The sequence below is a fragment of the Onthophagus taurus genome, chromosome 7 (assembly GCF_036711975.1).
Source record: "Onthophagus taurus isolate NC chromosome 7, IU_Otau_3.0, whole genome shotgun sequence".
Lineage (NCBI taxonomy): Eukaryota > Metazoa > Arthropoda > Insecta > Coleoptera > Scarabaeidae > Onthophagus > Onthophagus taurus.
In genome coordinates, this window is record NC_091972.1 from 6,568,599 (window position 1) to 6,594,953 (window position 26,355).

The 26,355-nt window shown below is 36.4% G+C and overlaps 1 protein-coding gene across 5 annotated transcripts in view; it reads right to left on the minus strand.

Annotated features, from left to right (window-relative positions):
• LOC111418807 (Meis homeobox homothorax) overlaps nt 1–26,355 on the minus strand; it is a 119,377-nt gene that overhangs the window by 71,145 nt on the left and 21,877 nt on the right. For all 5 annotated transcript variants that reach the window (XM_071198135.1, XM_071198136.1, XM_071198134.1 and 2 more), the window contains exons 4-7: nt 17,447–17,497; nt 15,271–15,321; nt 13,675–13,869; nt 1,223–1,346 (exon numbers count right to left, since the gene is read on the minus strand). In XM_071198135.1, coding sequence (XP_071054236.1) covers nt 1,223–1,346; nt 13,675–13,869; nt 15,271–15,321; nt 17,447–17,497 — 421 coding nt within the window. The remainder of the gene's footprint in view (nt 1–1,222; nt 1,347–13,674; nt 13,870–15,270; nt 15,322–17,446; nt 17,498–26,355) is intronic.

Below are 26,355 nucleotides of genomic sequence, written 5' to 3' on the forward strand. Positions count from 1 at the left end.
CCAACCAACAATTAAGTGGTAAAGTTGCGAAAGTAGCGATGAACATGGAGTAGGGTAAGACCTGTTCCCATTACATAAATACTATTCATGAAAACTAAGGCAAACTTTCAATATTCAGGAAAAACTGCAACTGACACAAATATGGCAGAATCAATTAACTACATAAAATCAACAGTCAGAAACAATGCTGGAGCCAAATTGAATTTAACAATTGAGAATACACAAATAGGCCATAAATATTGAAACACCATGTCAGTGCAACAATTACAGTTTTTCTAAACGTAAATTTTATTACTTAGTCAGCTTTTTTTAATAAACTACAGAATTCTACTCTAAGCAATGTATTGTTCCAATTATTTCTATTCTACTCACAGATGTTAATATGTATCAAGAAGATCTTTTGCTAATTATTCAACTAAGCTTTGAGTATTTTCTTTCTCTTTCAATATGAATGAAACTGTTACTTCAGAATAATTCAGAAATACTCAACCGGTTTTATGATAGATCAGTTCTTATGATGTTCACTTTTAATAGAGATGAACACATTTTTGACACTTATAAATCTTGAATTATCTCATTTGATTGGGTTGGGTTACGATTTGTTTCAACATTTTGCACGAGGTTTGTTCTAATCTTCTGAATCTATGTAATAATTATGTTTCAGGAATATATCTTGCAGTTAATCAAAAATCAGACTGGCAATATTCCTCCACTTTATAGTTTATAAATGTTTATAATTCATAGATTGCAAAAAGTGGCTACTTATATTTGTCACTTGAAAGATTGGAGGTCTTCGATAAAGTTAATTAAATTTAATTTTTGAAAATGTTAATTTTGATATTAAAAATGTAAATTTTCGATGTAAAAGGATTTAAATGGAAATTTAATTGAAACAGGAGGAATCTGAACATCAAAACAAAGAGAACGGCGCCCTTCTCCTCTTTGTTTCTCGTTTACGTTCGAATTGAACGCCAAAATAGGGAACACGACGACGACGAAGACGACGGCCTCGCGGGCATTAGCATGACAAACACGTTTCACCGACAAAGTTAGCGAACAATTTATTTATAATAAACAATTCGTGACTGAGGCCCCCACTATGAATATTTCATGAATTAGTAGCGTCGCATTAAGTTATACCAAAAGAGCAAAAAAATCTAATAATACAAAATTGTACTTTTGTATATCATGTAGAAATATTTTTTTAAAATGAGAATGTTACCTGGATCCGAGCCGTCGATGCTTTGCTGGGATGCGGGGGGCTGCGAAAGGGGTCCTGGCGTTCCTGGAGATCGAACGTCGTCGTTCACGGGCCCCCCGTACGACAGTGACGATGATGGCGGCCTCTGCAATCAGAAATAATACTGCATGACACATAGTCTCATCTTAACATTTGTTTGCCTAGCCTAAGTACGCAACTTAAAACTACAGACTAAAAACTACTAAAATCAAGATTTTTCTTTTTTCAAAAAAAAAGCCTTCCATTTATTTTTAATCAAACAAAAAAATCCCCCAGAATGCAAAATAAAAACATCTAAAATACAAAATTCTTTTAAAATCCTGCTTTTTTTTTTGCTTCTTCCTCTCTTCTCCATCAATCGTGTCGGATTGTTTCCTGCTTATAGCATCGAAACTAATGGTCCCTATGGCAAAAGTAAACTTACTGGTCCCCTCTTCGTTGGTTTAATGGAATCCCGGTCCCCGCGGGACTATTAAAATGAAATACTGGCGGCCGGCGTTGCTCTCTTCGCCGCCTTCCTGCGTCGAATCAATCTTTCTAAGCAGGACTGATGGTCATTGTCGAGCCGGCCCGGTCCATTACGGCAAAGTCTAGCTCCGTAATGGACCGTAATGGCGGAAGCGACGTCGCGACGTCCGTCGCCGTCCCCAAACTTAATCTCCCCAAGAAGAGTCCACCTGCTTCAAACCATCCTGTTTCAGAAGATTACACAAAACCTAATAATATTTTAATAATAAATACAATTTTATAATAACTCAATAATTTGTTCAATTTGTCGTCACATCTCCTTAATTGATGTGATATTACAGTCCCATTAAGTCGTTTACATTTTCCCAACGTAACAGGCTTTCAAATCAAGATCGATGTGGGTGGAATAATAAAAAGTAATAGAAAGAGAAGACAAAAACTAAAAAAGACGAACTACGTCCCAAAGAAGTCCTTCGAAGAAGCTCCCGCACGTTTCAAACAGGAAATTATTGGCGTTAACATTATGTTTTATTGAATTACGTTTTCGATATAGTTTCGAAACCCGCATCGTCCCCTATATAACAGAAACTGATGACGATGACAACAGGTGATGTTCCAGAAAAAAAAAATACCATTAACATTCTCTCCATCAGAAACCATATGGTCCCGGTGTAGTTCTTTTCTTTGATTCTACCGGTTGTTGTTGTTGTTGCAATAATTGTGCACGGTTGATTTCTTTGCGCACCATTTGGAACTAAATCGAACGAACTTTTCGTTTTATTTTTTTTTTTGGGTTGTGACCAAATGTGTGTTTTGTTAAGGTAGGTGTAAAAAGGTAACGGTCGGCTTCAGTTTCGATTTAAGTGACCCGTAACGAACGTTTCCGTGGGTTTTTGAAATTTTCGTTCCTTTTTTTGTATTTCGTATGAAGGTTGCTTTTTTTTTAAAGGAAGAAGAAGCGGTTTGGTAAAGCACCGTTTGTTTTTCGAAGCTCGATCGCACGCCGATTGTATATTTTTGGTTTAGGTGGTCGGTTTATTTCTTATGCAATAAACAGATGGACGTTCGGTTTGCGTTTCGATTTATTTTCAAACTTAACCGACAAACGGCAGGAAAATAATAGAACGTTCAATAGAAAGAGGAAAATAACTAACGTGATTAAAAATAACTAACAATAAGAAACTAAAGTATAGTAAAATCTTGATATAATGGACTAATACTAGAAAGGGAGTGTTCGTTATAGATTAAAGTCCGTTATATGAAAAAAAAATTATTTCTGCAGATATCTACATTGTTGCGTTTAGTCTACCATGCAGGCTTTGTATTTATACCAATGCTCGAAGGACCGTTCGTGACGTCACGTATAGGTAAGCAAATACTATTTCACACTTTGAATTAGCAAATACTTAATTTATGCTATTCGTGTTTTGTAATGTCGTTACTTTAAGACTTAAGGGTCATAATATAATAAAATAAAGATCTTAATCAAGTTTAGTCGTGCGTCTCTTAAAACGACTAAAACCGAACGTTTCTGGTTCTAGGTTTAGTGTTAGTTCTACTTCTAGTTCCATAAAAATATACAACAATCTAGCGATGAATAACAATTAAAACTAGAACTAACACTAGACCTAGAAAGTTTCGGGTTTATTTATGCATCTGAAATAAATCTGAAGACGTTCGAGTAAACCCGAAACATTCTAGTTCTAGGTCTAGTGTTAGTTTTAGTAACAGTGCTAGTCTAAAACTAGAACTAACACTATACCTAGAACTAGAAACATTCGGGTTTAGCCGCACGTCTCTCAAGACGGCTAAACCCGAATGATTCTAGTTCTAGGTATAGTGTTAGTTCTAGTTTTACACTAGCAGTGTTACTACCCGAATGATTTTAGTTCTAGGTATAGTGTTAGTTCTAGTTTTACACTAGCAGTGTTACTAGAACTAACACTATACCTAGAACTAGAATCATTCGGATTTAGCCCCACGTCTCTCAAGGCGGCTATACCCGAATTATTCTAGTTATAAGTCTTGTGTTAGTTCTAGTTTTTATTCATTATAGACCTAGAATTAATTTCGGGTTTAGCCTTGCGTCTTCAAATCGTATGATTCTTATTTGAATGAGTTAAATATGAATGTGATTAAAATATATGTTAATTATTAAAGTTGACACCTGAGATAGTGTTACTAGTTGAATGTAATAGAAATTTAAATTAAATAAATTAAAATTTTTTTGTTCATTTGTAAAATTTAATTTTAATATAAGCACGTGACCTCGAAAATAGAGCCCGTCAAGCAGCAGACTAAATAATCTCAGTGTACGTGTTTTGGAGTCAAAAAATTTTTATGCCTTATTTTCAGGCGTCCGGCGCGCTCTCGGTTTTAACGACCAAGCGTGCCCAAAACTGTATTAAAAAAAAATCGTGGGGAACCGGGAAGGGAAAAAGAACGGTTCTTTTTAATTTTTATTTTCGTGAGGGACGGTTGTTTTTAAAACGGTTTTGTGCGAGGGTGGTGCGACAACAAACTCAGAGAGCACAATCTCTTTTGTCTTTTTTTCAGTTGTGTTATCAATCGACGTGCGTGCGCGCTCGTTTTCAGGGTTGAATCAGGGTTGTTGAGGGCGTTTTGGGTTTTTAAGCCGAAGAGAACCGCGCAGAGAGGGTTTTCATTTGAAGCTGTCTCGGTCAGACCGTCTTTGTGCTCGCGTCACAACCAGATGTTTTCAATTTGGGGCCCTCGGTATTTGTTCTACCCAGAGAGAGTCGGCCTTGCAACCGAAACGTCGTTCTCCTCCTCCCCCACCACGAGGCTCACTCTCCCAAAAACGAAATATTCCACGCTTTTTCGACGATAACAAAATTACGAACATTAACGTGTCACGGCTCGTTAAGTGAGCGCGAGGTCCCCTCTTTTATTATTAAATCACATTGCGCAGATGGAAGACTGAACGCGACTTAATAGAAACGACAAAGACGACAACAATGACGAAGATGACCAACTACGATGATGATGAAGAAGAGGAGGAGACGTTGTCGTTGTGGTTTTGAGTTTGAGTCGGTGTATTTCTTATTCTGCTCATGGTTAGATTATCCTGTTTACAAACGAACGTCCGACGCGACGGCAAAAAGAGCTCGGCCAGCAGCAGCAGCAGCAACGAAGAGTCGCTACTACAAAAGTCTTAAAGCCGCTGGGTTGCTGTTGACTGTGGCGGAATGAGGAAACGTGGATGGCCGACCTTTTTTTTACCAGTGGCCTTTCCCACTGTGCCTCATGTGTGTTGCCTTTTTCCTTCCTTGGTCATTTTCGCACAGCTCTTCTTGTATGGTCGCTTGACGCACAATTCTATTCTTTTATAACACATAAAAGCAGTCTGTTTTTTAAAACAATTTTTATGTTCAACACATAGACTAATTTGGAACTGAAACCGTTCGTTTATTTGTGATTAAAAGTCACAATTAACAATAATAAATTGATTATTTTTCATGGTGATGTTTACATAAATTTAAATAGCGGTAAATTGCTAAAGCTTGTTTAAATTATTTCTGCAACCTTGATGTACTAAGTATTTTCCTATTTTCATCGGTTTCTATTATTTATTGTCTTACGTAAATTTCTAAAGAACTCATTTCCAATAATCATCCTCACTTTTTTTTAAATAAATCTTATTAAAAAGTTATTGTTAATTTTAATAAAAGTTATCAAAGATACAAAAGAGAATCCAAAATTTATTAAAAATGAAAACAAAATCGTACGATCACGAGAACGCAATTCAATCACAAGCAATCGTCGATTATAATCGATAAGGTAATCCACAATGAGATCGTAATAGTCGATACGTGAACCGGTGATCGATCGATTCCGATCATCCTAAAAATAAAAACGTCTTGATAATTTCAACAAACACAAATCTAAAAAAAATCGTCACTAATTTATTTATTGAATCATGAAATGATTATTAATCAAATTAAAACTTATCATGTCTTCTTCCATCAGCATGTCTATGAGACAAAATCAACTAAGCTTATTTTGGTAAGCCTGAATGTTTCTAGTTTTATGTATAGTGTTAGTTCTTGTATTAGTTCAATGAAAAATATACAGCCATTTTACGTTGAATAACAACTAAGACTAGAACTAACATAGCATTAGAACTAACCTAGACCTAGAACTAGAAACATTCAGGTTTAGCCGCACGCCTCTTAAGGCGGCTAAACCTGAATGTTTCTAGTTCTAGGTCTAGTTTAGTTCTAGTTTTACACTAGCACTGTTACTATGTAGAACTAACACTATACCTAGAACTAGAATCATTTGGGTTTAGCCGTACGTCTCTAAAGACGGCTAAACCCGAATGATTCTAGTTCTAGGTATACTGTTAATTCTAGTTTTACACTTGCACTTGCAACAATCTAACGCTGAATAACAATTAAAACTAGAACTAACACTAACACTAGCATTATAACTAACACTACACGTAGAACTAGCAACATTCAAGTTTAGCCGTACGTCTCTTAAGACGACTAAACCCAAATGTTTCTAGTTCTAGGTCTAGTGTTAGTTCTACAATTAGTTAATTTATTTATTGGAATCATGAAATGATTATTAATCAAATTAAAACTTAACATGTCTTTTTCTGTCAACATGTCAATGAGACAAAATAAACTAAGCTTATTTTGGTAAGCGTTTTTTTTTCTCCTTATTTTTTCGAAAATCATATTAAACACTTGAAAAGTTTTTTAAGTGGAACCCTTAAAGTTTCCCAAAATGTATATTTAGTCAGACGACCGTAATTGGCACGTCGTCGGTCCCTAACGGTGCGGTAATTGGCGCGGAACGGCGGCCAAATGTGCGTCACCTGTCGGACAGCACTTTGTTTCCAGAATTGCGTGGCTTAAATCACAATTACTCTACGCGAGAATGGGGCAACCGGACACGTGTACGTGGTGGTACAGAGGAGGGGGGGAACCCGTCGAAATCCGATCGGCATAATTGACTTTTAACTCGCCCTCTAGAACCAAAATGGATAAGTCGTGTTTGCCGGGCTCTGGCCCGTCACTTTGCCAAATCTAATCAGCGGCGCTCCCCATGAACGAGTTAAGGGTTTAGGGGGGTGGCATGCAAATTCCGATTGGCCACTTGAAAACGGTTAATATGTAATATGCAGATTAACCCTCTAAAATCTCTCCCCTTTTCCGTCATAATTCTTCGTTCATCAACAATACACTTACAATGATTTCAATTCAATCTTGAAAATAAGACAAAAGGTACAAATTTCAAAACAGCATCGTAGAGTCTCTTCTGTTTAACGAGCGCTGAACACGCCATCTACGGCGTGTTTTACGACGCCGCGGGGCCGACGTCTTCAGCGACGCCCGTAACGGACTCGTTTTACGAGTCCATTGTTGCCGATTTGCCGATTAACGCCTTTCAACCCCCCCACGTAATCACAAGTCAAATATGACTAAAACTGACTTACATAATGTTAACATATTCTTCAATAAACAACTTTATCTCCGTGAAATTTTCTTGTTCGTATTCTATAGGTGTTTCTTGTCCCTTGGCTTATTCCTTTTGGATTACGGTTAAGACTTGGGAGAGTTCCTTCCTCTTCTCGCAGGGCGTCTTATCGCCGACAGCAGGATAATTAAATTTGTCCCGCTGATTTATAACCACTGGGGCGGCAGTGGAGGTAGCGTTGGCATCGGGGGGGTACGCACACACGGGAAACGGAGCGGGCCTCATATCCTGGTGGCGGGGAGGTTGATGTATGGGCCCCCACGGCCCCGGGGGTGGCCCGCGCCCACGGCCCGCCACGATAACGGCGACAATTACGCATTCATCACACCTGGAGCTCCGTTAAAATCAATACAATATGCGGGGAAGAAAATTGATGCAAAAGATAAGAATGAAACTTTTAAAAAAATTATGTTTATGGTTTTAACATTTTGACGTCTCAATTACCACCTCGGTTGGTAATTACACGCCTCGTCCGTTAAACGTCCCTTATAAATCGTCATTTTAAATTTATTCCCCACAGTAAATGTCACCTAGTATTGGTTCTCGGTTAGTTACGAGAAGCCTTCGAGAGAGGCAGCGACGATTACTTTTAATCCGATGACGCGTTAACCGCATTCCACCGTTACACATCTACCATTCGAACCATCTCGTTTTCTCTCTAAGGGGGGAAAACCACCCCCTTTTCCTAAAGATTACTTATGGATGCGCACCCGTCATACCGTTCTCGGTATGGAAAACTGAAAAGCCGCGTTTCAGTAAATATTATATGAGGAGTTTCGGTCCCGCGGGTCCTCGGGACATGACACTTCACTTTCGGGCCTGGTATGCAAAAAAATATATATATATAGCACGAAATTCGAGACGGGGGGGTCGCCTAATGAACGTTTTCCCTTCTCGCCACCACCATCATCTCGAGGGCACACAACTTCGAAGCTGATACGTTTTACGATCTTGTTAAGATACCGGCGACCTTTTTTTTCTGCCTGTCGTCGGCCGTAATTGAGACCGTTTCGTGGTTGGAGGTTAAAAATAACGGGGTCCAGATAACGTTCTTCGGTCTAGGATCTCGACCCTCATTTCGACTGATGTCTGTCAAATTCCGTACAGATTTATAACCACGAATAAGTCATATTAAAAAAATTATATCTTATTTATAAGGCTTACACGACCGATGTTAATTAAATTAAAACTAACACTATCACTAGAATTAACACAAGACTTAGAACTAGAATCATTCGGGTTTAGCCGCACGTCTCAAAAGACGGCTAAACCCGAATGATTCTAGTTCTTGGTCTTGTGTTAGTTTTAGTGATGGTGCTAGTACAAAACTCGAACAATGATAGTGCCAGTGTAAAACTAGAAGTAACACTTCTTGCGTCTTCAGACGCACGGCTAAACCCGAATATTTCTGGTTATAGGTCTAGTGTTAGTTCTAGTTTTAGTTCAATAAAAATATGCAACATAGTGATATCTTATGCTAACTAGCACTACCTACCACTTAAAATTATATATGGTAGAATATAAAAAGTATTAATTATTACGATTATTGAAACCTTTTTGAACCCCCCTCATAGTCAGGGATTTGGGTTGCATCAAAATTCCGTTCTCGAAAGCACATCGTGAGTATTAGCTCTCTGTGCTCCCGTCTGTTTGTCAGAACGCAACGTTAGGTTCTCTTTCTAGTGGCGTTGTATTGGGGGAGAGAAAAAGAAAGGCGCGTTCGCTTGCCGTTCCCGTTGGAGTTTTACTGGTAATTGGTGTCAATTTGAGCTGACGCATCGCTCATGCGAATGGTGCCGGATATAGAATTTCACCCTAAGTCACACCGCAGCGTCGCCCCTTACTCGTTATCCACGAACGCTTCTCATCTCTTTCTTCAACCCCTCATCCGTGGGTTCCCTTTCCCCTTAAAAACCATCAAGTTCTTTCTCTCCGTTAAACTTTTGCGGGAAACGCGTTTAAGAATATTTATTTCGCGTGAGGTGAAGTGAAAAAGTAATAAGAAATAAAAACGAAATAAAATTAAAAAAAAATAAAATAAGAATAAAAAGATAAAGAGCGGCAAGAGTTCAACGGCGAGATAAAACGGGGCAATAACAATTTGCCGACCGAGGCTGCGTTTCGATCGTAAATAATTTATTATTTTGAAATATAAATTTCGACATGACATAATTGCCGTGATAAAAACAAAAAAAAATTATAAACCATCTTTCTCGTAAAATTATCACCATCTCACTCGCGTTATCTATCGCGGACGATCTTAATTGATCGAAATTCACGGCAAGTAATTAAAAAATTAATTTAATTAAGAACAAATTAACCGGCGCCGATTAATTGGTAACAGTTTCTTGGTGAAATCGTCAACACCAAGGAGTTAAAATGGGTACTAAAATAGAAGTTAAAGATGGAGTTAAAAAAAAAATGAGCTTTTGACCCAGCATCGTCGACAGCGATGACAACGAGGACTTCTTGTTAGAAAAAGAAATAGTTGGACGCTTTTACTATGGTCAATTATGGTCAAGGACGAACGTAATTCCTCATCATCATCATCATCGAAGAAGAGAACGATCGGTGTAGAGGCATCTGCCTCAAGAAACCGGTGGCAACACACACACACACTTCGAATAGCTTCATTACCGACACCGCACCAACATTTCATATGCATGAGATTTCTTAATAAGTTTTTTAAAAACTATTTTTAATTTAAGTATAATATTGGGTTGAGTGAATTTTAAATTTAATAAGATTTTTGTAACCGTTACGATTAAACCCGAATGTTTCTAGTTCTAGTTTTACACTAGCACTATCACTGAACTAACATAAGACTTAGAACTAGAATCATTTGGGTTTAGCCGCACGTCTCTCAAGACGGCTAAACCCGCATGATTCTAGTTCTAAGTCTTCTGTTAGTTCTAGTTTTGCACTAGCACTATCACTAGAACTAAAACAAGACTTAGAAGTAGAATCATTCGGGTTTAGCCGCACGTCTCTCAAGACGGCTAAACCCGAATGATTCTAATTCCCGGTCTTGTGTTAGTTCTAGTTTTACACTAGCACTATTACTAGAACTAACACAAGGCTTTGAACTAGAATCATTCGGGTTTAGCCGCACGTCTCTCAAGACGGCTAAACCTGAATGATTCTAGTTCTAAGACTTCTGTTAGTTCTAGTTTTGCACTAACACTATCACTAGAACTAAAACAAGACTTAGAACTACAATCATTCGTGTTTAGCGGCACGTCTCTCAAAACGGCTATACCCGAATTATTCTAGTTCTAAGTCTTGTGTTAGTTCTAGTGATAGTGTAAAACTAGAACTAACACTACTTTCTAGTTAAAGGTCTAGTATTAGTTCTAGTTTTAGTTCAATAAAAATGTACAACATAGTGATATCTTATGTTAACTAGCGCAACCTATCACTGTCACCAGAACTAAAATTAGATCTAGAACTAAAAACATTCAGCATGTTGCATTTTATATAGGACAAAGTGACCAACCAGGGTGTACCTCTGGTTTCTACGGAAATATATTTTTGTATATTGCATTTTAAATGAAATTCATTGCATATATTTTTTAAGAAATGATAAACAAAGATGTTATGAATAAATTTGTTCGTATCATAAATTAGTTTCAATTAAAACGCACGCAACGCAGTCATAAATGGTGTTAGTGTGAATAAATCGAAAATAAAAATAAAAAAAAAAGTGTGTTCATTTTAATTACTCTTAATTATTATTAAACAGAATCAGTGCGGTTTTATAGTGATTGTCACATTGTAAATAGACGCGACCGAAGAGAACTCGTAAATTAATCTGTCCCGGTTTTATTACGGCGTAAATTATGTTGCGTTCGCGTATGCTCGTACGCGAATGAGAATGTTGAGATGCGTTTCGTTCGAAATTCGACGTCGCCGTCGAAATCAAGCGTCGTGACGGTAAAAATAACGGCGTCCGTCGGTATGCGGCGGCCATCATCGGCGGTCGGCGCGTAATGCATTCGTCGTCGTTGTTGGAACCCACTCAAAATCAGAAAATATTCGAAACCGCGCGCTCTCGTCGCAGCCAACGGCCAACTTCTCCGCATACCTAAACAGCAACGACGACGACGACGACGCCGTCGTTTCTCTCCTCTTCTTCTTGTCTTCTTCGTCGTCGTCTGCTCGAGACGGTATAATTACACTTTGTATATTTATAGTAGACAAGGGCAATGTTCAAAACCCGAGAGCTGCCGCGGCCTCGTCACACTTTACGTTCTGTAATGTCTCATCTTGATCTTCTTGGGTTCTTTGAATAATATGAACAAAAAAAAAATAAAACGAAGAATAAACTGATAAAATTGATAATGTTCTTTTGGTTGACTTTAAAATGTTATACAAAAGTTAACAGGAATCGTTTTGAATTTTGAGGTTGCCAAATGGTTCTCTCTTGGACGTTGCCAAGAAAGACGACGAGCGGATTGGAATGAAATTCACGTTAATTGGGGACGGGACGGTGTACAAAAAGTAATAAACTTGGCTGCCATGTGAACTCGTCTTGTCAAATTGGATGGAAACACCTTTTGTTCTATTTTAACTATTAATTTTATAAATATCTACAAGACAATTTTACTAAATTTAAGAACAAAAATGTTTTTAGATTATCAGAATTAATCAAGATCATTCAATTTATCCATATAGATCAATAAGATCTATAAGACACTTGGTTAACGCTTTTTATATTCTTTTGATTATCAATAATTCTACAAAAATTTGGCATAAATAGCATAGTTTTTATATTAGTAACCAAAAAAAGTGTAAATCTGATCTTTTCAAGTCATCTACTATGATTATAGCAAAAATAAATGATATCTTTTCTATTATAGGCGATATGAAGACTATTGTCAAGGTTCATTTAAATATAGAGGAAGAAGCTCTAGAGTGGCACAACAAAAATTAACCAAATTTGTGGCATCTTAACTTCAAATACACAACAAAAACACAACAAAATTTAAGACGCATTTTCTGTTAATGCAAAAACAACAAAAGCAAATTGCCAAAAACTCCGAAGTTTCATGTAATCGTGGCTATTACAAAACTAGTCTTTCTGAACAACGATCTACGTATGATGAACAATACTTTCCCAAATATCTGAAAATATCTACTAAAAGTTCGGCAAGTATCAATTCTGAGTCCTTTTTTTTTTGGAATGTTTTTTTCCATTAATTATTGCAACATAAACAAGACAATGACGAAATTAATGAAGTATGATATTGGAAAGTAATAAATTAATAATTAATCTCGTGATATGATTTTCTTGATGAGAAAACGAAACGGGGTTGGGGACGAACCCAAATAATAAACTTGGAGAGTAAGCTGCTTCAAAAAAAAGTATCATTTTGGGTTCTAATTAGAGCATGTAAACTTTATATTGTTTTAGTTACTGTTGAGATGGAAGGAGAGATAATCTTGTCTATATGATCAGGTAATAATAAATGCACGATAAAATATGTCAGAAGACCCAGATAAATAATTTGTATAGAAATGGTGGTCGTGGAATGTAGAAAGTGATGTATTGGAAGTTTCCAAAGCAGAGGGCGAAATGTTTTAGACTCATCACTATCAAGTCTATGAGAACCAAGGTCGGGTTGTGTTGGTATGCTTGCAGACTTTCTAATCCCGTCTTAATGAAGTGTTGGGTTGGATTAAGATGGGTTCAGACATTATATGTGGGGCATAACTAAGTTGATGCACTTGAAAAAAAAATTTTGTAATAAGAAAAAACATATATGTAACAAAATAAAGAAGGAAAAAATGTTTTGGACCATCTAAATACCTCAGGGATACAATAGATGCCATCAAACTTGTCCAAATCTAGGACAATCACTAAACACCTATGGAATTTAGATACTATTAATAGAATTATGCATAAAATTTTGTAGAATTTAGAACAAAATCTAAATTATTTAAGAAAAATCTATTAGAATCTATTATTTAGACAATTTATAACAATTTTGATTTTTTAATTTATTTGAAAATGGTTTTACAACCGCCCAATAGCAACGGGCGGTTAGATTCCAGGTTGGAGGTGGCAGGAGGAACACTAAATCGATATCCCGGCAGTATTTTGACGTTGCCAGTTAAAATGGCGTGCATGAAATCCGTACCAGACGGTGAGCCTATTATTCATAGCTGCAGGAGGTAATACGACAGGGTTCAAGCGATTATGCACCGTCGCCAGAGACCGGCACCAAACTATTTGCTTGCTTTTCGGGGGCGACCTTTCTTGTTCTTCTTTCTATATATATTTGTGTCACACTTTTTCATCTTCCTCCTTTCAAAAGGAAATGTTTTCTTTTACTTTTTCATTTAGTCTTCTCTCTCGTGCGATTTGAATAAAAATAAACGGAAAAATCTATCTACAACACCCTGGGGGCGCAAATATTCTTAACTACGTTTTGAAAACTGAGGAAACAGACACTTACAACATCGGGCGTGCTGGCGCCGTCCGTGTGCGACGCCGAGTCCGCGTTGCTTCTGGCGCCGCCGTCGCCGTTCGTGGACCCCGTCAGTTCGGGCGGTTTTCCGCTATCCCTTTCGTCTATCACTAAGTCTATGGGCATTTTTCCTTTTAGACAGCTGATGTATCGGTGGCAGAAATTGTCACAAAGTTCATGAACCTGAAACAAACAAATAAAAGTTTAAAGAAACTAAATTCCTTTAAAAACGTTTAGTAATCTTGATTAATACTTTATAATCGTTGTATTTGAAAAGATAACTTTACGTATTTTTATCGGTACTTTCCCTCGAAAGTTATCAGGATTAAATTGGATTTTATAACAAATTAATAAAAAAAAACACTTTTGAGAAGTGTTTTTAAAAATGTTTAAGAACTAACTTAATATAAAGTTTAAAACATATTGTTTCAATTTAAAGTATAAATCTGGAACAATTGATCTTCCAGCTGTTTCATGAGTTGTTGTGATCTGAGAACGAAAGTAAATCGGCATTGGAGATGAGCGGAGAAGATCTCACGGCCGAAGAAGAAGAAGTGAGCAAAAAGGGACATGGAGCGCGGAAAGAAAACCAAAAAGTCCGAGGCGGGGCTCGCTCCTTTTTTATATCGATCAGAGGCCCAACAATGGCCCTCGGAACTTTCGGAATAATTTACATATTATACGAGAAACGGCGACGGCCTCTCATTAGCATAAGGAGCTGCGCGGCCAACGGACGACGAGAAAAAGACCATCCGAAAATTCCAAATTCCTCCAATGCACACACGCACTACTACGTTTTTGTAAATTGCGCCCTTCGGGAAGACAATAGATTCAACCCCGACTGTGCACCATTTATCATTCTGTCGCCGGGAACCCGAATTTTAATTATAGAAAAGCTCCGGCTAATTTCCTTTTTATCTATTCTAGTAAAAAGCGTTTCTACGTAGACCATTAGTAGGTCGTAGGCTATTTCGTTGAGTGTTTCGATGGCTACTTACGAAATTAGAACTGACCTATACTCAGTAAAAAAACGATAACTTGTTATTTTTATTTTTTTTTTACAGCGATGCCTGAAAGGAACCACTTGAAAATTGTATATTGAACTCAAGCTTTAATGCTTTACGATCACTATTTTAACCTTGAGAGTAATTTTTTATATAAATTATGCAAAAACAGAAATCTGTTTTAATCATCAACCCTCCATAATAGATAAATGTACACTCTAATAAAAGTTAAATAATCCAGTATCTATACCACACCTTCTCGCGTAAAAAGCAAGCAAACGTCGTATAGATTAGATAACCAGTCCGCCTATGGCAGGGCCCCCTTTTTTTAGTGAAACAGATGTGGCTTCGGTCGCGGTTGTGTACCACCAGAGGCTGGTGCCCAACCGCGATAACCGGTTAGGAACGGGCATTCTCCGTCGGCCCGATTACAATGTCCGGAGAGAGAGCGAACGCCGAAGGCCGAAGATCGCCAGATACGGCGGCCGATTTAGCAATTTAAATGGTCGGTATGCAAAATGAAGACGGACGGACGGGCGCAAAGGGGGGCTCCACCACCGTCCTCTAAAAGACGACTTACCTTTTCAAGCTCGAGGAGATGAAACCGCAGCACCTGGATCGCCTGGACCATCTGAAACAGAAACAGAAAAGAATGTGGTGAGTGCTTAAAAAGAAGAAAAACAATCAAAATTACAATTTAAAGCTACACTTGGAGTTTAAATGAAGAAAAATGGGGGCGGCGTCTTAAGGTTTTGAGGGGCGCAGTTTAAGTACACAAAGTTATCGCGGTGTACTCCGGGTATCAGTTACTAAATGCGAGGCCACGAGGGCCCCCTTCGTCGAGGTCTCTTAGCAAACAGACGTGCCCTGGAATACCGCGATTTTTGAACGCCCTTTATCGGAACCCGACAGGGTTCCAAACGCAAACATCCCCGTCGAACCCAGGGTTGCAGCTACTATCCTTCCGAAATCGATCGTTTGGATAAACAAAACTACAAGTTATAATACATAAAAGTCAATGTATAAGGAGAAATAATAAATAAGGTTTAAAAAAATTAAAAAATTATTTCTAGTATATCTCAAATCAATCAAAAACATTTTTGAAAAGTAATAGGAATAAGTTAACACAACTTGAAGAAAAATGAGAAAATTAAAAATATACAGGGTGTATCAAGTTTTTATCATTCTTAAGATATGATACGATAAAGTTAAGGGTTCGCAAGTTTGAGTACTACTGGTTGATGAATTATACTAAGCAGGCTTTGCTTTGCAATTTGTTTCTAATTTTGTTGTTTTTAATACAATAAGCAAGCTTAATTATTAAAACGAAAATTTTTGTAAATTTTCACATTAAAGAGTGATAAGACAGAAGTGATAAATTTATTCGTATAAAGTAAACAACCTCTATACATAAGCAAAGCCTGCTAAGTATAATTCTTTGTACAGCAGTACTCAAACTTTCAAACCCTTAACTTTATCCTATCATATCTTAAGAATGGCAAAGAATGGGACATTGTATTATAAAAAATTTTTATTCACAAAAAGGGACCTATAACCCTTCAAATTTTTTCTACTCATACTTGATACACCCTGTATATTATATTTGTGTCAAGTTTTTGACTTAATTTGATTACCATTTTTGTTATATATATTTTGTAATCGAGAAATTTGCATACTAGCAAAAGCAAAATAAATTACCTAATGAAAAAAATGTAAAAACGTGTAGAAATAAAACGTGGAGCGACGGTGGCGGCACCTGGCGCGCTATGAAATTGAAACCCGACCTCAAAAAGCCGGTGCCTCAGAGTCGGCCGGGTTTCGCGCGATTTTTAATAAAATTTTAAATGAAGTCGACGCCCAGTCGGCCTCGGCCCCGAAATAAAATTCATTACGCCGAGCCGCCGCCCCCCGCGAATAATGGGATTTATTAAACACCGGAGGCGATTTCAAAGTTTTCAACGAAACCCAAAATCTTGTTTTCTTAAAAACCAACAGGTCACAAAAAGTATTTTCTTTAAAAACCGTTTTTATAATCCTTTATTCCCTGCTTTAAAAGATAACGTCTTGAAAGAATTTATGAATTTCAAAGAAAACAAAATTTTTTTCAATCATGCTCATCAGGTAGCCGAAAGTCATTCTCATCCTTATCCTCATTCTTCTTCTCGTCTTTTCCTCTTGAACCGAAGAGAACGTTAACATTATCATATGCTAATACCACCTCGTCCAAGAGCCTCTAAATACGTTCACCACAAACGCCATTAACAATTTTAATTATACAGGCAGCGAGATTAATATCTTGAAGAGGAAAAGAAGAAGAAGAAGATGCCGAGGGACGATGGCCTGTGCGCGGGCCACCTTTTAATTTACCATCACGGGGAAGAGAAGACGGGACGCTACCGTGCGACCCGCCCCCCTTCACCGCCCCATCCTCAATAAACCCCCCCCGGATTCGTCGAGTCCCCCCGATCGATGCTCCACGATATCCGGCCGTTTGATTTATGCTCCCGGGGGGTCCATTAGGTGCGCATTACACCCGCAACTTCAATCAGCCGTACCCAACCCACCCCCCATAAAATAAAAGGGGTGAGGAGGGTGCTGATATGAAATCGGGGGGACGAAAACGGGAATGGTAATTAAATTTTAACTCTTTATGGTGATTTAAAGTGTTTTGAAAAGGAAGAGGAGGAAATTGAATATTTTTTTAAAATTATTTTAAATATTATATTAGAACATTGAAATAAAAAAAGTTTACTTACTAATGAATCTACTTCTGGATCTGCTATGTAGTAAGGTTTTTCTTGTCGTATCTAAAAAATAAAATAAAATTAAATATGCTTATATAACAAGTTTTTATGGAGTATTTTTTTTAACAGCTATTAAAATAATCTAATCTAGTAATTAATAAAAAATATCCCATACAAATTTTTCATTCGTTATAAGAAAGTGTGAGAGAGAGAGGGATGTCTTCTTTTACTAATCGAAGATAAGACCAATTGGGCGACCATCAGCAAACACGTCGAAGTTGTGTCCCTCTTAATGCGTTTTCGATGCAAAGTGCTATCCAGAGAGAAGAAGACGACGATTACTGATCACCAAGAGAATTAATCGCAAAACGAGAAAGCTGTCGTGTAAGCAAATATTCAAACGTGTGAATAAGAATCGGACCACAAACGAAATATTCTTTAAAAAAATCCTTTTTCGGAAGAAACTCTATTTAGTTACATAAGTTTATAATTACTTGCAAGTTTTAATTGCTAAACAACCTTAATGCGGTTTTGGCGTTAATGATTCCTTGCGGTTATCTCATTAGAGAAGTTATTAATTAACTAGACTGCAAATTGATACACATATTCGCGGCGAAAATTACGCATATTTCATATGTGAGAAATGAGCGTAATTTAGTGTTTAAATATAAGCCGCCTAAATTGGTTGGTATTTATAAATACGGATTAGCAACGAGTTCGTTTGATTTCTAAATGATCCGAATGGAAACATTATAACATTACAATATTATATTCATATTGACATAAATACAGCGATTTTAATATTAATATAAAGGAAATTAACACTTCAAGAGATAACATTTGCATATCACACCAGTTCTTTTTTATTAAGAAGATCAAGAGATAGTTAAAGGATATTAATTTTGGTAAATTATCTCCAAAATTAAACGAAGTTTATGTAAAATAATGGAAATAAAATTCTTAAGTTGAAAAATACGAAAACGTTGAGTATAGGCCACCCCACTTATTTTAAATCTAAAATTATTGGGGCGAGCACAATTTCCCCAGCGAAAGATAATAATCGTCGTGTTCATAGCCATTTATTGAGGAGTTCTTAAGTTTTTTTTAAATTCATAACTCGTTAATGGAGCGTTAAGATATCCTTAATGCGATGTTCAAGCAGAAGCTAATGTGTCCTGAGGAGTGCCTAATATAAATAACTCCTTTACCACTTGATTTTGGTATATTCCAATTACTTGCATGATTATAAGAAATATATCGATATTCTTGACCATATACTAATTCCACTCGTCAGAATAATGCATAAACAGGTACGATTTGTTGTGTTCATAAATGATTTGAAGACCATAATGAAATATTACCGGTATTCCTTGTATAGTTCATGCTAGACCTGGTACCATGCGAGTTATCTAAATGATCTGCTGCACTAAATATAGCTGGTGCGTTATAGAAGTGTTCTACACTCACTTATATGCATGCTTATTTTTCTTCATGTCTTTCCATATAAATTCTTGTTGCCAATCATGGATCTTCTTCAGCCACTGATGACTCCAGTTTTAATGTGGTTATGTATATTTGAGAACAATGGGCGCTAGGAGCGAATTTAAATAAAATCTTTGCATTTCAATCTGTTAGAAAGAAGATCATCTCAGACAATCCTTTCGTACAACTTAGTTATTGGGCATGTAATACACATTTTATCCTTCTTAACTCATGTTATTCTGCAATATTGGAATCTTCTAATAAAATTTTAGCAAGAACGCAGTTTTTTTTCTAAGAGATAGATATCAAATTATCTCAGTTACTGGTTTTTGTACTGAACTTACTTAGCATGATTGTTGCTTAATTACATTTATATTAATGACATTTTTGAGGTCATTCTACTCCCGGAAATGTTTGTAAATGACTTTTCAAACTTTTCATCCCTTTTTTTCCACTTCCTGTTTCTTTCATATTGTAAAATGACCTTGACATCCTCCATAATCGCAAATATTAAATAAAAATTATATTTAAATTTTGGGTAATATTCCAAGGCTTTGAAAAGATTTATATTTAGAAGACAAAAAAATATTGTATGCGCTTAATTTTAAGCATCAAAAAGTCATCTAAAACAAGATGTTTGGAATGATATAAAAATATTTCTGCAGATATCAACAGAATAGATATTACTGATTTCAGAAGCAATAAGGAGATATTTAATGCACAAATATGTAAATTACGAGGACATAGCTGAATTAGATGTAAAACCTGCTTAAGAAAGCTTTAACAAAGGAAAAAGATATCCTAATCAGTTCAAATGAGAGAACCTTATATTTAATTACAATTAAAAAAAAGATATCCTAATCAGTTCAAATGAGAGACTCTTATATACTTTGAATTAAGTTGTAAAGTGTTTCAGAAGCAATAAACTATTTAACCGAATTTTGATTCGTATTGCCTTTCTTTGGATTTCTTTATTTGAGTGGTGGATATGAAGTAATATGAAGTTTATGAAGCAACATATTCAGATATTGCTAAGCAATATTTCTACTGATGAAAGATACAAAAAACGATAGTAAAAATGATTTGGGTTCGTATAAAACTTGGAAGCAGATTTAATGTACTTCGTATAAAGTTTTGTCAATTTTGTCAGAATTCGAAAGTTGTTGACAACAAGGCTAAGATAGGTTTTAATAAAGTTAGTTATGATCTTAGGGAGTATTTCATTGTAAGAAGATTTTTTCCATCTTCTAGATCAAGCAAATACAAAATGTTAGTTATAAAAAACATCATCAGGAACAGGACTGAATATTTAAGTCCTAATATAAACTGTCTAAGACTTTTGATCGTCACTTTCCACATTCAATCTACGGGAAAAAAAAGCCAATGAAATCAAATTTACATATTCTAGATGTATTCTATAAATACTATATTTTCATTTAATTTTATAACTAAATTTAATTCACGAATTCGTTTTACTTTTATTGATCCAAATATTCGAAAGCTGATGGAAAATTTATTCCAGACTAGAAAAAGGGAATAGGGCAAGTTTGTCATTAACAACTTTTTAGGTGTTCACAAATGGGAAATTTATACAGAACTCGTAAATGACATGAATGAAAGTTTTTGCTCCACTGAAATCACCCATACTCCATAACTACATCGATTTTTTCCATGACTATTTTGAAAAAGTATCAGGCGAGCATAATAAAAAGATTCACTCAATTCAATATGGTTAATTCAAGCTTAAATTTTATCAAATATATTAATTTCACTTTCTACGCACAATAAGTAGAAATTTTTTTTTTCATTATAAGGTAATTTTTTTTTATACAAAATGTTGATTGTTATGACAACAATCTAAGTTGAATAAAGAATTTTTATATCGAAAATACGTCTCATTTTACCCATATCATATTGGCACGTATATTTATTAAAGATCAAATGATAGTTAACCAACATTTTTTTAATTATTACTATTTGCTTACTCCCCACAATCATACACACTTCAATTCCTTATCACATTATTACCATACTTATTTGGAATTTGCTGATTATATCACATTTTTATCGCTATAATTGATTTGAAGGGAAAATCAACATGAATTTCAAATAAATAATAATAATTCGACGAAAGGAAACTAGTTTTAATAAGTTAACGCAAATAGTTTTAAGATTAAAACAAAAACTGTAAAAAAGTGATGATTGAACGATTGGTGGTGATGATGATGATGGTAGTAAAAGTAGTAGTAGAAAATAGTAGTGGTAGTAGTGGAAGAAGGTGCGGTTGGTGTCGCCTTCTTCTTCGGTACGGTTCTTGGAACGGGGTCTCGAAGTAGTCGGCGGCGTTAAACAACTAAAGTATGAGACGCCGGGCCGAGTTCCAATCGGTTCTTGTCGTCATTAATTGCCACCTTTTAATTACCCGGCACACCGCGGCCGTTATTTACCGGCCGCCGTAGAAAGAGAGAGAGAGAGAAGTTGAACGAAGATTGAGACGCGACTGCATTATTCATCAGCGCGCTCTACCGTCGCTCTGTCGCATTGTTGTCGACGCGCCGGGTACCCTCTGCCCGGTACCATTAAAACGTGTCCCGAGACCGGAATCCGCCACTTTAATTGACCATTTTTGCCCCGCCGCCACCGGGGAAATGGGCGAAGAGAAGAAGAAGAATCGCCGCTTCTTTATTCATTAATTAAGTCAGTTCGGGTTCTCGACGAATACCCTTCTTATTCTACTACAGGGCTTCGTTCTTAAAGAATAAGAAGAAGAGTATGCCGAAGAAGAAGGCGGCGGCGGTGGTAAAAGAAGACTCTTCTCGGTGGTAGTGTAGCGGTGGACCAGTTTTTGCACTCCGCCCGGAAAATTGAAACATCCGAAGCTGAAAGATCGCCCTCTTTATGTTTTGCCATCATCGAAAAAGTTGTGCGCGGTACGTTTCTCTTCTTTGGTAGACGACCAGAAGGGACTTTTGTTAATGCCCGATGTAAAAAGCGGGAATAATTTGTGCCTCTTCTCCTTTGGTTTATTACGCGCTCGGCAAACGTTTTAAATTTACACACATTTTCTGCGTTAATTAAAAATTCGAGAAGTGAACGCGTCTTGTTATGACATGCTTTTACATTAAAGATTACATGCGTTGAGGTTCGCAATAACATGAAGGAGCACAAATAAACAAGTTTTTTTTTATTTCTGCCTTAAATAAATTTTAGTACCAGTAGTATCAAATTAGTAATGTACCATGTTTTATAATAATATTCGTTATACGTTGAAAACTCCCCATAGTAGTAGGTAGTGTATAATTACCCGGAGGCCCCCAATGGATCCCCGCCCCCAACACGTCCACGTGCCCGGTCCGGGCAATTTCCAATGATTATAGGTATTTCGCCTACAAGGGTCGCCATTACCTCACACCCATAGCATCCGTTGACAGTTTGGTTCCAACAAAAAAAATAAAAAGTTTTTTCCCACCCATAATATAATAACTGACCTAGAATAACACATCTCTTCTTTTCGATTCTTAACGTCAAAACGTCGGTCGTTGAAGTTGTCGTTTTATTTCTGTTTATCCCATTACGGCTACGTTCCCGGATTTCTCGAACGGTTACGACGACATTAAAAAAACGTATTGGGACGATCCCGTCGTCGTTTTTATAACCGAATCCGTCCGCTATCGCTACTACTTACTACCTCTCCAATGGGGGGCTTTTAAAAAGCTACACATCTGCATACAAAGTAACTGGCGATATAAAATGGGTCGTAAAACGAGTGAATTAAAACCCGTAGAGAGAAGACAAAACCGATTCACGCGCCTCAACTTAAAAAGAAAACGATAGGAAATAATCTGGGGGGATGCGTGCGCGGTTTCGAAAGATATCTTCTTTTTGGGATCGTAAAAATGAGGACCCCCTTTTTCGGGAGAGAACACGCGCGTTTATGTGACGTAACACGAAAAGCTTGGTCCCAACGAAGAACGATTTTTTTTTCTACGTTTCAAGAACTCGGCCTACTAACAGGTTATAATCGTAAAAAAGTTATAAAACTTTTACGGCCTTTCTCTAATTAAAAATTTAGTGGCTAATCGGTCCACGAACGGACGCGAACCGACGGTTAATTTAATTACGTCTCGGAAAATATTTTTCAAGTTTTCACTACTTGAAAAAGTTATTAAAATGAATTACTTTTTAAAAAAATCGTTATTTCAATCTTACCAAAAAAATTAACCCAAACATAAATGCATCTTTCAAAATGTTCTAACACATAAGATTTAGATTTAGTTATGTTGCTTAATTTTGGTTCTAATCTCTGATATAAGAGTAATAGAAAATCTATAAATCGTTACTAAATGGCAAGATAACCCAATAGTGCTTAGTAGACTTCATGATTTAGTGTTTGTTACGAGCACTAACGGAAACGGGTAAACATCGTTTTTGCCTAAATCGCCCCAACAATGTTTGTTAAGTATTTGTGAGGTTACTCCAAAAGCCGATGAAATCCAACGACTGATTTCGCAAAGAATATATATTAATTGTATCTTCATTATCTGTTTAGCAATGAAGATAAAAATGTTGCATCTCATATTCTAACCTCTACCACTTCTTTAACAAAATGATTAAAAGGAAATCACGAAGTTGTGTCTCATAAATATTACAGCGTATTCAAGCGAGACTACAGATTCAAATGTATCTTAAGTGCATTTGCCTGTGCAAGATGTGGAAGAACACTTTCCTTAATTTCAAGACACCTCACGACAACTATTTTATTAAAAGGAATTTAATTTGGTTCATAATCTAAAACTTTCAAAAGTACAAATTGACCACCTGGAGTCAAAACTGTAACAGCGACCTTTTCAGAGACAAACATTTCCCGTTTAAGGCATTCTTTCACCCAATATTACGGCATGGTTGCGGTTTGGTGATTCAGCTAGGTGTAGAACATAATTTACATATGTTTGCCACAAATGACTTTAGTAAAACCAGCTTGAAAACAATACTATTGCATAATGCCAATGTATTTTCAATTTGCTTATACAGTATGAATGAGAGAAACTTATGAAACCAAGCTATAGACAATCAAATATAAAGACCATAAAGCAACATAGCGTTGCTTCTTGCAAAAGTTATTACTGTTCATTGATGAGATTAATGAGAGTCGTGGAGCAGCTAACCATTTGGGCTATCTTTTGGGAATAAGTATGTCCATATAAATTAATATTGAATTCTAAAGTTCTGAATACTATGAATGCATAGTATATTACGGCTCTATTCCCAACAATAAAGAAGATCGTTTGGATTCTATCACATTCGTGGTGTTCAAATCACGACTATGCCATGTGCACGATACCATAAACGGTTTACCCAACGAAAGAAATGGGTGAATTCTGTTTTAATAAGTAAATATGTAAAAAAAGGTTGGGTTGGATTTGGATCCAGTAAGCAAACACCTACTGCACCAAGTCTCCGGTGTCTGTAGAGGGTTGTTCTCATCAAGAAGATAGCTTAGATTGAGTTAGGTTCCAAATAGCAACAAAAAGGTTTACTTTTAATGGGCAAACAACGATGTGTCCCTAGAGGGTTTATCCCCAATAAAATAAAGACTTGAGTTGGGTTGAATTCTATTTTAATCAGTAAATAAGTAAGGAAAAGATTGGGTTAGAATTGCTTCTGCTAGACAAACACCTACTGTGCCAAGTCTCCAGTACCTGTAGAGGGTCAAACGGCTTAGGTTGGGTTCTATTCTAACCTAACCCAACCTAAGGAGCTAATTGGTATTTGTTCATTAGTCAAAAAAATAGCTGAGGTTGGATTCCATCCTAAGGAGCTAATTGGTATTTGTTCATTAGTCAAAAAAATAGATTAGGTTGGGTTCTATTCTAACCTAACCCAACCTAAGCTATATTTTTGACAACCTAAGGAGCTAATTGACATAATGAACAAATACCAATTAGCTCCTTAGGTTGGGTTAGGTTAGAATAGAACCCAACCTAAGCTAATTTTTTACTAATGAACAAATACCAATAAAAAGAGTTGGATTGAGTTAGCTTTTAGTTAGCAAACAATTACTAAGCCATGCTTACGATGTCCATAAAGGGAATATCTTCAATAAAACAAAAGAGTTGAGTTGTGTTTGATCAATTTTAAAAGGGTTGAGTTACTTTTTGTGGATAAACAATTACTACGTCTAATGCACGGTGCCCACATAATGTAATATTGGGTTGGTTTGGATTGGATAGTATACTTAAATTTATAGGTTATTTTCGATTATAATGAACGTTACTTTAAAGGTAAACAAGTCAAGTTTATACAAGTCAATTTATATCTTACATATTTTTCATTCAACTCATAATCTCGCGGATAATGATCTCAGTGAAATTTGATCTAAATACATCATAACCTAATACATTTTCTAAAGATACATCAATTTTCGAGAGATAGATCTCGGTGATACCATCAGCTTTAAACCGGCAACGTCAAACAAACTCACAAAAGAAGAAATCTCAAAGATCACGCCACGCGGGGAGCGTTCACGGTCTTCGGCTTCGCGTACACGTCTACTTGACCTATCTAAGATCTATTCATTCACCGCCTTCGAATCCTTCAAACTCACATCACGAGCTTCCCCAAGACGAGAATAGAAACGAGTCAGAACGCGCGCTTTAACAGCGCCGTTCAGAATGATTCAGCACGTTCTTCTCTTTTCGAAACATACACAATACTTAAAATGCAATTTATCAAGACCCCTTTTACTGTTACTACTAGGTGAGTAGGTCTAATTTTTTTTCCTAGTTCTTTTATAAAATTATCTAGGTGTGAAAACAACGTGAACACACCTACAAAAAAAATCTATTATAAAACTGAATGTGCGGAATGTGAAAAATACTTGACATTTTTTTAAGGTAGTAATAATTTTTGTGATTTATGATTTTGAAAGAGATTCTGTTATTGCTACATCGTGTTCTGGCTTTGAGAGTGAAATTAAAGTGCGGTTGCGACATAGAGTGTAAAGACCGACTGCTGTGGGACATTTTTAGACTTGGTGGGACACGACGGAGGCCTAATGTTCTGTGACGGCGTAAATCACCGCCAATTAGCCCCCGCGGGATCCACGATTCGCAACGAACACCACAACCCAAAGAGAATACATTGTTTTCGAAACAATAAAATCCGAAAATAACACAAAATTCGCAACAAAACATATCGTCAAAAACAACTACGCTAATCAGTTTATTAAAATCCATTAAAATAGGCGTGGGTTTTAATGCGATATTAATGAGGTTTTTAGTGATGCATATTAAACGCCTTAAAGTAGGATATAAGTAATAAATATTAACTTTGAAGCATTTATGCTGTCATTTGCAAGATCGTAAATTAGAATTGGAATCGAGAGAAAAACTGATGATAGGTGTAAATATTTAACATAATATCCGCGATTTTATTACAAA